General features: G+C 36.7%; 1 protein-coding gene across 1 annotated transcript; it reads left to right on the top strand.

Annotated features, from left to right (window-relative positions):
- The first annotated feature begins 239 nt into the window (after positions 1 to 239).
- Positions 240 to 13,190, top strand: scamp2 (secretory carrier membrane protein 2). The gene is made up of 9 exons (XM_024264365.2): positions 240 to 432; positions 3,384 to 3,458; positions 4,476 to 4,574; positions 7,105 to 7,216; positions 7,567 to 7,695; positions 8,289 to 8,448; positions 9,310 to 9,411; positions 9,827 to 9,944; positions 11,936 to 13,190. The coding sequence occupies exons 1-9, from the start codon at positions 376 to 378 to the stop codon at positions 12,083 to 12,085; spliced, it is 1,002 nt and encodes a 333-aa protein (XP_024120133.1). The 5' UTR covers positions 240 to 375; the 3' UTR covers positions 12,086 to 13,190.
- Positions 13,191 to 13,462: the final 272 nt, after the last annotated feature.

Below are 13,462 nucleotides of genomic sequence, written 5' to 3'. Positions count from 1 at the left end.
TTATAGATTTTAAAATTCCGATATATTTAACATAATTATTTAATCCATAATAACATTGTGAATTGGTCAAATTTTGTCAATTAAAAAAATATTATTATTACAAAATTCTAATTGTAGATTGAATGTCGTCTAAAACAGGCTTTTCTAGGTGTGGTATTAATATAGGAAACAATAAATATCAGTAGCGTTGCTTCACGTCGAATCAGGTTAACTGCTTTTCGTGGCAAAGTGACGCACACGTTTAATGCAGCCAGGGCGGTGCGCATGCGCTGTCAACTTCATTCGAGGAAGTGTACGACAAGGGAGTTGAAGAGACAGAGAAGAGTTTGTTGATTCGTCTCTCAAAGTGGACAAACAGGTCGTTAGAATTTCAAAATGTCAGGATACGATGACAATCCGTTCGCGGAGCCCGTCAGCGTGAACCCCTTCAATGTGAGTATGTGATTTAGGGCCGCGTACGGACAGATTCGTGGAACGAAGCCAACACGCCAGGAAACTTTTGGGTGGCAGTAGAGGGCGGGAGCTCGTGCAGGGTTGCTCAAACGCTATTGGACAGACGGCTGTGATGGACAGTCTTTTAGCCAATCAGCACACCGCGTATGCTAGACATCCGGTTACACATAAATGAAAAGTTTAAGGAAGTTACATTGTAACAAAATAGGAATGCGTATCAAAAATACTTTCTCAATGTTACTAACAAAAAAGTTTATGATTTGTGGAGTGTATTTCTTTTTCTTTTTTTACTTTATTTGCTATAAATTGTGTTTTGCAGACATGTCATTGATCAGAGTTTCTAACAGGATGTTACACACCCATTCTCCTCTGCAGCTTTACTAGCTCTGTTTAAACATTATCATTACATGGATATTCATAAGTTAGCTGCTGTTTTTGACTGTATAATTAACTATTTAGTCTACGTGACGTAATGGCTACATTTTTTCCTATGCATTAATGATAGAAGTTAGATTTAATTAATCAGAACATGTCGGTCACATTTGTACTTTGTATTTGTTTGTTGTTGTTTGAAATATGGACTTTTTTTTTATTTGTTTTTGTTTTTCAAAGTCTTTAAAAATGAATAAGAACTGCATGAAATGAAAAGACCAGACCTGAATAGCTCTCATTCAGACATTTGTATTAACTGAGCCCTGCAAGAAGCTGACATATGATTTTTTTATTTTTTTGTCAAACTGTTTAGTGCATTGCAAGTACCAGGTTAACAAAACAACAAGGTGTGCAGATGCGATTTCTTGTAAACATGGAATCAGCTTTTAATGCATACGATTAAAATAATATAATAAGGTTTAAGTCCTTTTCAAGAAAGAAACCTAACTCATAAAAAGTCGTACTTTTTTTGGCTTGTTCAGTCATAACTTTGGCCTTTTTAGATGATCAAACACCAAAAATAACATTTTTGTCAGAGATCTTCAAAAAAAAAGGATCAGTTCTAATATGGATTAAGTATGCACACTAACTACCACACTGTTCAGGAGAATACTCTATCTAGGTTATTACTGCAGTTTGTCATTTAATGTTTTTCACAAGTCATTCAGGGCTGAGGCAGCACTCATTTTGCATTTCCTTTTTCTGAATTAGTGTCAATCCTTCTATGATGCCGTTAATATTACATAACTGCCACATTTACAGCGGCGTGTCACATTTCATGAAATGTTGAGGGCTAGCTGTGACATTAGGCTGTGTTTGATGGGTGTGAAAGCGGCTGAGCAAATATTAAAGGTTGCAGATGAATGCATTGAAGCTGTTGGATTCAATGAAATCTGCTCTGCATCATAAATCAAACTATAAATGAAGAACGTGCCAGCTTGTGGCCCTTTTTCCTTTGTTTGTTTTGTTGCATTTAGGGACCAATGTATGCTGATTTCTTAGCAACTAAAACACAGACGGAACCCTAACGTGTAACTGCAGCCATAAAACAGGGACGGTAGCCACACCTTGGTATAGGTTATCAAAACAAGTCCTGCTTCCTGGTAGAAATGTGTGACAGACGGCTGCCTGTTTCTGATTTTAAGTTTAAATTCTTCTAATTTAGAAGAATCCCAGAAGAAAAGTGCTCTATGTCATTTTACTGTTTGAATTTTGAGCCGAATGCGTCTTGTTTTGACTTGTCCCTGAGACGGTCTTGCATATGAGAGGATTAATGATTGTTGCAAACAGCTGCTTCATGTGTTGTGTTCGGAGTCAGGCCTTTTAAACTAAAAAAAAGCACCTTCAGTTCTAAATCTGACTCTGGTTTGCTGTTTTGGATATTTGGATTTGAAAATAGTTTATTTATATGGATATTTTTCTGGTTTTGACCAGTTTTTGAAGTTTTCTGTGCTGTAATGTCTGCAGACAGTGTTTGTCAGGATCCTTGACCTTCATCTAAGCATTTTAACATAAGCATGCTTAGCCAGAGAAGTAATTCAGACGCAACACAAGGACCATAAGAATTTTTCTGGCCGCTTTGGCTCTGTTTATCTTGAAGAATTGAAGAGCGACTTAAACGTCCCTCTATTCAACTGTGAATATTTCCAGGTGTTTCCAAAGCAGATAAGAGTGAGGTCCAGTTTGGAGTCACATGGGTTGTGACTAATGTTTGGTGCTGTCAGGTGAGACACTCCTTTCCATTCAATAAGGAGGAGTCTTTTTTTTATAGATTACATTCAGTCACTTGTTATTGTTGATAATGCTGGAACACTGGTTCTCCAGGCAGATTCCAACATTCAGATAAATAGCTTCACTAACGAATCAAATTAAGAAAGCTTTAGCATAACAACTGTTATAGTAGAATAACAGAAACTTCAGATAAGCATATAATTTGTTTTAAAAACATGTAAATTTAACAAATAGTCAAATCTGTTAACAACAGTTCACTGTTTTGATCAATTGATTTTGCTGAGTCATGTTTCATTGGAGTTGGATTAAGTGTAATAACTGGAATTAAAACAAGAAAAAAGAAACAAACCAAAACCTCTAAAGTGAAATAATAAATACAGTATTTTCTTTAGCATAAGTTGCCTTTTTTTCATAGTTTAGCCAGAGTTGAGACTTATACTCCAGAAAATATGTTTTTTTCCTCATTTATTGATTTTTAACACATAGTATCAATAGTTGAATTGAACACGTTCAGCCGTCACAGTCTCTGTAGTGATTAAGCATCTGAGATACATTAAAATGTCCCCTTTTTATGTGTTCATCTGCAGAACCTCACCTCTTGATGAGTCTGCAGTTCTTGTAGTTACTTTTTAAACATCGGTACAGCTTTCTAAGAATGTAAACAAATACATTATCAAGTCATTGTCTAAACATCAGTTTATTTTTCTTGATTATACATACATCAACTGAACTTCTGCTTTTGTAACGCTCATTTTGTCATTTCCCAGGATCCTTCTGTAACTCAGGTGACCAACTCCAGCATAGATCCAGTCGACCAGTACAACCCGTTTCCTCAGTCCAATGTAAGACTCATCCAGCTTTTGTGTTTCCTGAATTGTTTTGGAGATTTGTTTTTCTGCTTCGCAAATTCAGAAAAATGCAAATAAAACTAGAAAACAATGTTTGGCAAATCATTAAAATAGTTAAGTATTACATTTAGGGCCATATCTGATCATAAATCTGATGAACTTGAAAAACAAACTCATTGAATACCTCAGACATTTGGTCTTTTGTGCTCTGAATTGATGATTCCTCTCTTCAGTCGGGTAAATGATCATCTGCAAGCTTTGTCTTGTAGTTCTTTACTCTATCAATACTATGTTGTCCCAGAAGTTCAGTTTCTTTTTTTTAATAACACGATATTTGTTCTTTCATAACGTAATAAGTTGACTATCTTCCAATGAATGACTCATTTTCTGTCAAACGTTAACGAGCTTCTCTGTGTTCAACCAACCTAGTGAAGCAGTTAGCCTGTCAGAGCTATGTAGTTTATTTCTTATTTTTTTAAATAATCTTTTTTAGAGAAAATGAGCTGAATATTGCATTTGTAAATTGATTTTTTTTATTTTACTATTGTAATTATTTTAAACTCTATTTCTTTATTTTGTTCTTCTGATTTGCTCAAAGTTGTGCTACTTTCTGGTTTAAAGCAGCAGCAGATAAAAAATACGCAATTTTGATCAAATTCTGTTCACTTTCTGACATATTCATTCATTTGTTTGTCAAAAAAAACTAATAAAGGGAAACAAAATCCCAAATTTGATTTACTTTTTATTTGTTTTGTTTCATAACTGTCATTTCCATAATTTTATTCTGAACTTTTGTTGCCTGTGTTTCCTGCTTTCTCTCAGGTTTTGTTTTCTTGGCGTTCTTCATCTTTTTCAATCCCATATTTATATTCCTGAGCGCCCTGTTCTTTGTCAGGTTTCCTCCATTTGTACCTAATGTTGTCCCTTTCCTCCTCTCTTTCACCGTCCTGCTCATGTTTCTCCTCCAGTCGTCACATCTTAATAAAGTTTCTTTTGAATATTCTTTGTCAGGACGGCCTGGCGACGAACACCACCCCGGCTGATTTCCGCACAACGCAGCCCTCCACGTCTCCGGCCGTCTTACAGCCGTCTTCAGAGCCCAGCCCTCAGGTGGGAGCGCTGCTTCAAACCTCAAAAATCAATCATGACTCCCTTTTGTGGTCTCTCTGATGTTAACATATTTAGGGATAACTTTTCAGACTTTCTAGGAGAATTTTTTTCTCCTTGATTAGACAAACATCAGTTATTAGTCATGTGACAGATTCAACTAGCAGTTCAATGCAGCTACTGTTGAACATCAGAAGTCCAGAAGAAATCTGTTCATGTTGGTGAACTTTTTTTCACTGTAGCAAAACTGATTATAAGTTTCATGGCATTTGTGGATGTTTACACACCGCTTATTGAGTTAAAAATGCCTTTATCTAAAAACTAAACATTTCTCTTTACATTTTTCTTATTTGCGGGGGTTAGGGACCAGTAAAATCCACGATTACGAAGAACCCCCACTCTCCGTCTCACCCCCCGCGGCCGAAGAATGTCCATTATCGATCCATACTTGTCAAAAACACTTCTGATCATGTTTTGTAAACATTTATTAAAAAACACTGGAGTATTGGTCAACAAAATAGTTTTATTTTATTTTATCCAGAGCAAGTGACTGTATACTTTTCACGAGGATTGACCTTAAAAAGCGCGTGCTTCCTCCTTTATCAGTTAAGGGTGAGAGAGCATCTCTGTCCAGAATTTGCTGGTTTCATCCATAATAAACACTTACTCTGGATGATAATTATCCTCGGCGATTATCAGGATATTTCCGAGCTGCTTCTGAGTCAGTTGATGCCATTTCTCCATGCAGGCTCACTGTGTGTGTGTGGGTGTGCATGCGCCCCCGTTTGTGTGTATTTATAGTACGGGCTGTCATGATCTTCAGCGCTCCCTTGCTGGGAAATTCCCGCATCTCCTTCAGACAAGCATCTTGAACTGTCAGAGTTACTGTGATGAAGCGGAGGAGTCACATGACTGAAAAAAAAATCCACGAACTAGTGGAAACGCAAATAAAGAAATGCGAATAAGCAGGGGAACACAGTACATGTTTATGCAACAACATTTTGATCTTTGATTTACACATTAAATGCTGAAAATAAATTTAAATAATATATTCTTTAAATATGTGCAACAATGTAAATTGCAGTATAATTTCCTAAAAAAACAGCACTGTGACCATTTGTTTTTGGAAAAATCTAAATGACGTAAACATATAGCCTTGCAGCCTGTACTGTAATTGAACAAGAGATACAGTAAATTTCTTTATTTTTTTGACTATTTACATAATAGATTTTAACTGAAGCATCAAATCTATGAATGAACATGTGGAGTTAGTGTATGTACTCGACCAAAACAAGGTGAAATAACGGAAATCCTGTTTGATATTCTTCAAAATAGCCACCCTATGCTCTGATAACTGCTTTGCACACTCTTGGCATTCTCTTGATGAGCTTCAAGAGGTAGTCACCTGAAATGGTTTTCCAACGATCTTGTAGGAGTTTCCAGAGGTGTCTAGCACCTGTTGGCCCCTTTGCCTTCACTCTGCAGTCCAATTCACTCCAAAACATCTCACTGGGGTTCAGGTCGTCTCAAATAGCCCTTACAGCATTCAGTTAGAATCTACTACGTCAATAGTGTAGCAAGGCAATAGTTGTCTGTCCTGTGCACAAAATACAGAGATTTAGAGGATAAAAATCATTAGAATCACCATAAATTGCATTTATTTGCATAGATTAGACAACAGATTTATTGTATTATTTGTATAAATCTCATGATGGCAGGCGAGGATGATAACAGGTCAGACACCGCCTCCTCTGAAAGAACTAAAGAACTAAAAACCACAATGTTTGCCTTCAGTCAAAATCAAAACCGCTTAATCTGGCAACACTTTAAGAGGGTAAAATACCATGTTTAGTGGAATTAGAAACAACCGAGGAATAAATGCAGATTAAGTTCTATTTCAAAAACAATTCATTATTATTTGGGTATATTTTTTTTCTTGATGTATTTGTTAATTTTATTCTTTAGTAAGAAATAGTTTTAACTTGTTAAACATCACTTAGTATTTGTCTAACTTGTAACTTAATCTTCAGTTTTTTCTTTGGTTTTATGAGTACTTCTCAGAATAAGTTGTACTGGTACAAGTTAGTATTCATTTTCCTGATGTATTTCAGCTGTACTGTGCAGAGTTTTGCTCCACTCCTGGCTTTGTCTTCACTTTATAAATAATGCAAAGAATCGACACAAAGAAAATAAGAGGAACAAGCAGTTTGTTTATTTAACTTCTGCTTAAATAACTATTATTTCTCCTCGACAGTTTGTATTTTGTCCTTGTTAAGTCAAAGATTCATAAAATACAGATATAAAAGAAAGATTTCAATGACTTCACATCAATACACTTTAAAGTTTCACAAATAATTACAAATAACTTTAGGGTACATTTCCAAATGTACTTGAGTACTTTCTTGAGTCATTATGGTACCTTTTCAAAAGTGGAGCTTCAGTTAAAATATTTAGTAAAGTCCTGAGCAGCTGCTTCCTTGTCTCCTGGCTCGTCTTCGGGGCCTCTAAAGGGATTCTTGTTTTCCTCCTCCAGGCGTCGGCTGCTCGCGCTCAGGCCGACCTGCTGAGGCAGCAGGAGGAGCTGGAGAGGAAAGCTGCCGAGCTGGACCGCAGGGAGCAGGAGCTGCAGAGCAGAGGCTCGACAGGTCATTAAAGTCCTCCCTGCTGCAGCGAGAACGGGAAACATTGTGCAGTGTGTGCAGTTTGCATCACAGAGGAGTAGAAAACGGGCAACTTCTGCTGCAATGGATTGTAAAACTGCAGAACTGATCTAAGGTCTACGGTGGCCCTGAAGTGCAAATCACTCAATGCCAAAAGAAACTAAAGATCACTATGACAACTAATAAAGCAAAACCAATTTACAAAAGCATTACAATTCCTGAAACCAAATAACAATTTAGAAAATTGAGTTGAGTAATTTGTTGATGAGATTTGGACTTCAGGGCCACCGTAGAGGACAAACCATGTTCATGTTCCTCTTTTTTTGTCTGGACAGGAAAAGCAAACAACTGGCCTCCTCTTCCCAAGAGCTGCCCCATCAAACCCTGTTTTTACCAGGACTTCTCAGAGGAAATCCCAACAGAGTACCAGCGAGTCTGTAAAATGATGTACTACCTGTGGATGTGTAAGTGTCCAGCTCTTTTTGAGTTATGCTTTTAGGTATACTCGATGTATGAATAAAAATGTCTTGTTTTTTTGACAGTCAAAAAAAAAAATGGTGTTTTTAAACTCTTAATGAAACAAAAACTCCAAAATTATCATTAAATTAGATGGAATACTGAATAAAAATTTACTTACATTTATTGAAAAAACATTGTTAAAGACCCACTCTGATGAAAATGGTGTTTTTAAAATGTTCTTGTAGCATTTTCCTCATAATGGAGGACATTTATAAAGAAAACGATACTTAAAATTGCACAATTCAGAGGTGAATTTCTAATAAGTTATTGCTGCTCTGCTCAAACTATATCCTATAAAACAACAGTTTATTTCTTATTTTGGCAAAAAATAGCCTAATAATGATTAAAAGTACTATTCCATGTAAACCCAGCAAAATCCACGGATCGCCTCAGTAGGAAACAAAATATGAATCTCGAGCTGGTGTTTAGTTGTTTTGTATTTCTGAACTTTTTATGTTTTTTTTCTTTTTGTTGATTTAATGCTTCCCTAGCAGCTTGAATGATTTTTAAAAACAATCTGTTCCTATCATTGTTCCAGTCAACTGTGTGACTCTGTTCCTCAACCTGCTGGCCTGCATGGCTCACTTCATCACCGACTCAACTTATGGTGTGGATTTTGGCCTCTCCATTCTGTGGCTCATCCTCTTTACTCCGTGCTCCTTCATCTGCTGGTTCCGGCCCGTCTACAATGCCTTCAAGTGAGTCTGTCTTTTTAAAAAACAGAAACAATTCTTTTCAATTTTTATAAGCAGATCTTTACAGTCAGATGATGAATTGAATTTGTCTACAATGTGATTTCTCTGGATGATTGCACAACAATATTTTTAATCCTCAACCTGTATCTATACGGCTGAGGCTTTATTTTCTGTGTGAATTTATTTAAATTGAACAGGAAACTTAAATGTGTGATTTCAACTGTTTAGCAACTTGAGCTCCAAAAGCTTCTGTCTGTTCCTGAAAGGTGGACAAAAACTCTGCTTTCCACCTATATTTGATCACTGTAGTCACACCTTGTTAGCCTAATTTGAATGATAGAAAAATTAGTCTTTTTTTGTTTGTTTTTTACTATCTGTACTTTTTTTGTTATAGCCAGAACAGTTTCTAAGATTTCTTCTCAACATGTCAAACCAAAGCCTCATGTGCAGCAGCTGGATTATTATCTTATTCTAACCCCCCAACTTTATTTATATATTTTTATGGGCTGTTTTTGATCATATTAACTTGTAATATTGTTGTAACCAATTCTACCTTAACAAATGTAAAATCTGAGTTTCTTCTTTAATTAGCAAAAAAGAGAAACTTTTCTATATTAGATATTTCGTGTCAGTACTGGATGGAAATTAATATAAGAAATATTTGATTTCTTGTGGCTCACCAGAATTTTAAGATTCTAAAATTCATTTAAATTATATTTTAAAAAATGTCCTCATAAAAATCAAATCAAGATCAGTTTTTATTTTTTTGTTCTTTAACCCTAAAAACTGATGTATTTTTCCTGACAGAATGGCAAAATGATTGTTTACTGCACAAGTGTGACCCAGAACTATTTTCTTTTGTAGGACTGACAGCTCCTTCAGCTTCTTCACCTTCTTCTTTGTCTTCTTCTGCCAAGTGGCAATCCTCATCATTCAGTCTATTGGCTTCCCTAAGTGGGGCAACAGGTGAGTTCTTGGATTTTTTACCCCAAAAAAGTCTTTATAATCAGAGCAAACTCTTGTAGGTTTGAATTTTGACTACATTTTCAAATATTTTAAGCATTTTGTTAATGAAAAGATGCAGCTTAGCACACTTCTGTGAAGCTTTTGCTTGAACATTTCCCCTTTAATAGCTGAATGATCTATTTCTGCCTTTTCTATTCCTAATTTTCTTATCTCTTCTCTTCTGCCAGAAACATATTTTCCTCTGTTTCCTGCTAACACTGTGAGTTTCTGCAGATAAGACTCTGCTGCATCTCGCTAATACTCATATTTCTGTAGTCTTTTAATTTCTACTTTTCTTTTTGAGAACCTGCAGCTTGTTCTGAATGGTGAATGCTGTTTGTAAGGTCACCTAAAACCCAGTGTTTCTGTACTCCAGCGGCTGGATTGCTGCCATTTCCATCATAGGGTCCAATAAAGCAGTGGGAGCCATCATGATCATTGTGTCCATCCTCTTTACTCTGTGTGCTGGGATCTCTGTCGTGCTGCTTAAAATGGTGAGTAATCTCTTCACATTGTAGCTGCTTTTCTTTTAGGATAAAAACAAGTGTTTTTGTGTCACTAAAAATGAGCATTACAACTCTATTTTGATCAGGATTCTTATTGTACTTTTTGTTTTTATGTTTTAGAATGTTTTTCTTCTGACTCAGGCTATGTCAGAATTCCTGCACCAATCACTATATAGAGCGTTTGCCATTTTCTAGTTCTGTCCAAATCTATATTTCCAAGATCGCCTGCCCTAGATGTTTACCAGAAGTCTTTGTGAAATATTACCGTGCGTTAATGCTCTCTTCATTAGCAAATATAGACCACAATGCATTGCGATCGAACCATTTTTGCAAAAAAAAAAACATGTTTAAATGTAACTTTTCAATAAACATCAACATTTTCATCATCAGAACCTAGTGGAGTCACAAATAGACGTGAAATGTTCACGATTCGATTTTCATCACAACGCACTAAATGTTGCAGTTCCTTAAATGACCACTGGAGGCTGGTTTTAGGAGAAAGTTTTGCCCAAATGGCTCCTCTGTTTATCTCAACATTTATTCATATGTTTTGGCTATGCACAGTCTTGTTTTTCTTTTTTTTTCATCCCCACAGTGATTATTTTGATCTCCTGTTTTTATATAACTGAAATTGAGTGTCTTTCTTTATGCTCTGACCCACTCGCAGTTTACTCCTTTAGGTGAAGTTGTGGAGACTTGGTTCAGTAAATTTGGACGGGATAAACATTTGAAATTGGTGTGGTTAATGCAGAGAGAGGAGCGCTAACGACGGTCGTCTACATCCCCTTTTGCCTTCTCGCCTCAGAATTTTTTTTTTGCTCTTTCTTTTCATTGCTTTTTTGCACATAGTTGAAACTAACAAGAGAAATGCAGAAAGACTGTAAAAAAAAAAATTGCAAACCAAAAATACTCAACAGATTGATCTACAGATGATTGTAACATTATCTATGTATCTATGCGGCTAGGAAAACTTTGACTAAATATCTGTCATCTTTGACTACACTTTCTGATATATTACCAGATACAGAAATAAGCTTGTCTTTGGTCTTTGGTATAGTATAGCCCAGGATCCTGGTTATAATCTGGTGAATATCCTTCCAAAAGGTACTAACTTTGGACCCAGACCAAAAGATAGGAATGGTCTACATTTGTCTCCACATTCTCTCCAACGTGACTGGGAAAATATCTAATTGTGTTTGTCCAACAGTGCAATTCTTCAGTTACCTTCACACCAGGCATGTGACTTGCTAAATGGGAATTTTTGAACACATTTTTAGCCTTTTGTGTTCAGACTACCAGATACTAGTGAATGAACTCACAGTTTCAAGAGACGTGGTGCAAACAGGCGAATCTCGCTCCAGGCTTTTTCTTCCACAGCTCTATTCCGATATACAAAATACTAGGTGACATATAATTCTGGACAGGCACAAACCTAATTTATTTCACCTTCATAATCAGTTTTCATATAGTTGATCTTCCCTGTTTTAAGCGATGCTACTCGTACATCATCCATAATTCTCTACCAAATCCAAGTCTCTGTTGATCAAAGCCCAACTGTTTTTCCTATGTAGAGCTCGACAACAGACTTAAAAACCTGTTTAGGGACACTTGAATGTAAGAGTTTTGAACCTGGAAGCCCGAAATGCACATTTACACATGTTTACCTCGACTTTTCATCGAAAGTGGTCCCTCGAACGCACGTGTCCGAGCTCGGTGTAAAGGTAGTGTTGCAGTTTCAGCCTTTGGATTTGACACAAGTTGTAAACCTGGATTTTTTTTTCTTTAATAATCAATTCAAAGACCGTTGCACTTGTTCTTGCAGCTGTGCCAACCAAAACGAACCCTTTTTTGTAAAGTGTAACCCATTATGACCCCTGTTTCTGTCCTCGTTCACTGAGTGCAGGATGTTTCTTAACATGAATGATTTACTGCTTGGTCTCTGTGATGAGTCTTCATTGCCCCCTCCTCTTCCTCTCCAGGTGCACAGCATGTACCGCCGCTCTGGGGCCAGTTTCCAGAAGGCCCAGCAGGAGTTCTCCCAGGGCGTTTTCACCAACAAAACCTTCCAAACCGCCGCAGCAGGGGCAGCCTCCTCTGCCGCACAGGGAGCCTTCCGGGGAAACAACTAACTGTAGATTGACGTGACTTCCTGTGATGTTTGTTATGAGGTGTCGATGATTTCAATTAAAGCTGCATCATGATGGAGGTGAGCTGATGACCTTCCGTCACCTGATTGCTGCAACATTTCACCTCCGAACGTAAAGACCTTAAACATGTAGGAGCTTCAATTTGAGCTTCTTGTCTTTCGTCCCCATTATCAGAATTTGACTTTTCCCAGAGGGAATCATCAGTCTGTGTTTGAGTGTGATGGAGTAAAGCATGGAGGGAGAGTCACAGTTCTGCAGGGGAACACAACGATAATGAAGTTGACTGATTGCTATCTCAGCATGCTTTTGTATATTTTGTGCTTTTCTTTTCTCTTGAGGAGTGTTTGTGAGAGTATGATTGAAGCATTCCTGTGGGTGCAATATGTTGTCCTCTGACAGCATCCCCATCCTGTAATGGAGGTGAGATGAAGCATTTGACCTCTCTAGAACACTTCTTGGTGTTTCACAAAGTGTGAAAGGAAAACAAATCGTGTCTCAAATGTTTTTAATTTGAGAGTCTGTTCAGCTAAATTGTACATTAAGCTTCTCACTGAGTTTGCAGATCCTTCAGTTAATGAGGCTTTGGTCCCAAATGTTAAATACATACATACTGTCATCTTTTTCAGTCTTACCTGAATCTCCACTCCGCTTTGTTTAAAAGTGTTTGTTGCAAACTCAAACTGTAATAACAATTAGCTGTGTAGGTAATTTATTCATTTGAAAGGGCTCGTTTTGTTTTCATGCAAATTAAGGGTTGGACAATTGGATCTTGGATCAATCAGGAAATAACTTTATCTATTCATGAGCGTCAAACATTTTTCACCAAAACTTCTAAACAAAAACGCATGAACCTATGGACCAGGATCCTGCACTGATGTTTCTTTTTCAGCCTTAATTGAACAGTTTTTGAATATTTTCTCAATATGTTGTTTAATTTGAATGTGATGCTATGTGCCAAAAAAAAGGTTTGTAGTGTCTAATGGGATGTAAAAAAATGCACATTTGTATGTGCTGGGACGACACACTTCAGTCACTTATATTTCAACGTTGAATTTCACGGCTAATAAAATACTTCTGTTCTCCTTTATGTGTTTAGTAATTATTTTTCATGTTTGTCTCAATAAATTTGACATTATTTCTCCATCTTTTAAATTAGTTGAATTATGCACAAACCTACATTTATACAGATGGACCTTTAGGGGGCGCTGTTTGATCATAGCAGCTGTAAACATGCAGACCTGCCACATTTTCTCTGTTGTGCTGCTCTAAATCATTTGAATACATTTTAAACTTTCACTTTGATGTATTGTTACAAGGCCCCCCAAGAGCAAGAAAAGAAGCACTGATAAGGTTTTTGGT

The sequence above is a fragment of the Oryzias melastigma genome, linkage group LG6 (genome assembly GCF_002922805.2).
Source record: "Oryzias melastigma strain HK-1 linkage group LG6, ASM292280v2, whole genome shotgun sequence".
Taxonomy (NCBI): Eukaryota; Metazoa; Chordata; class Actinopteri; order Beloniformes; family Adrianichthyidae; genus Oryzias; species Oryzias melastigma.
Note: the sequence above shows the minus strand (reverse complement) of the source record. Positions and strands in the feature narration are given on the sequence as shown.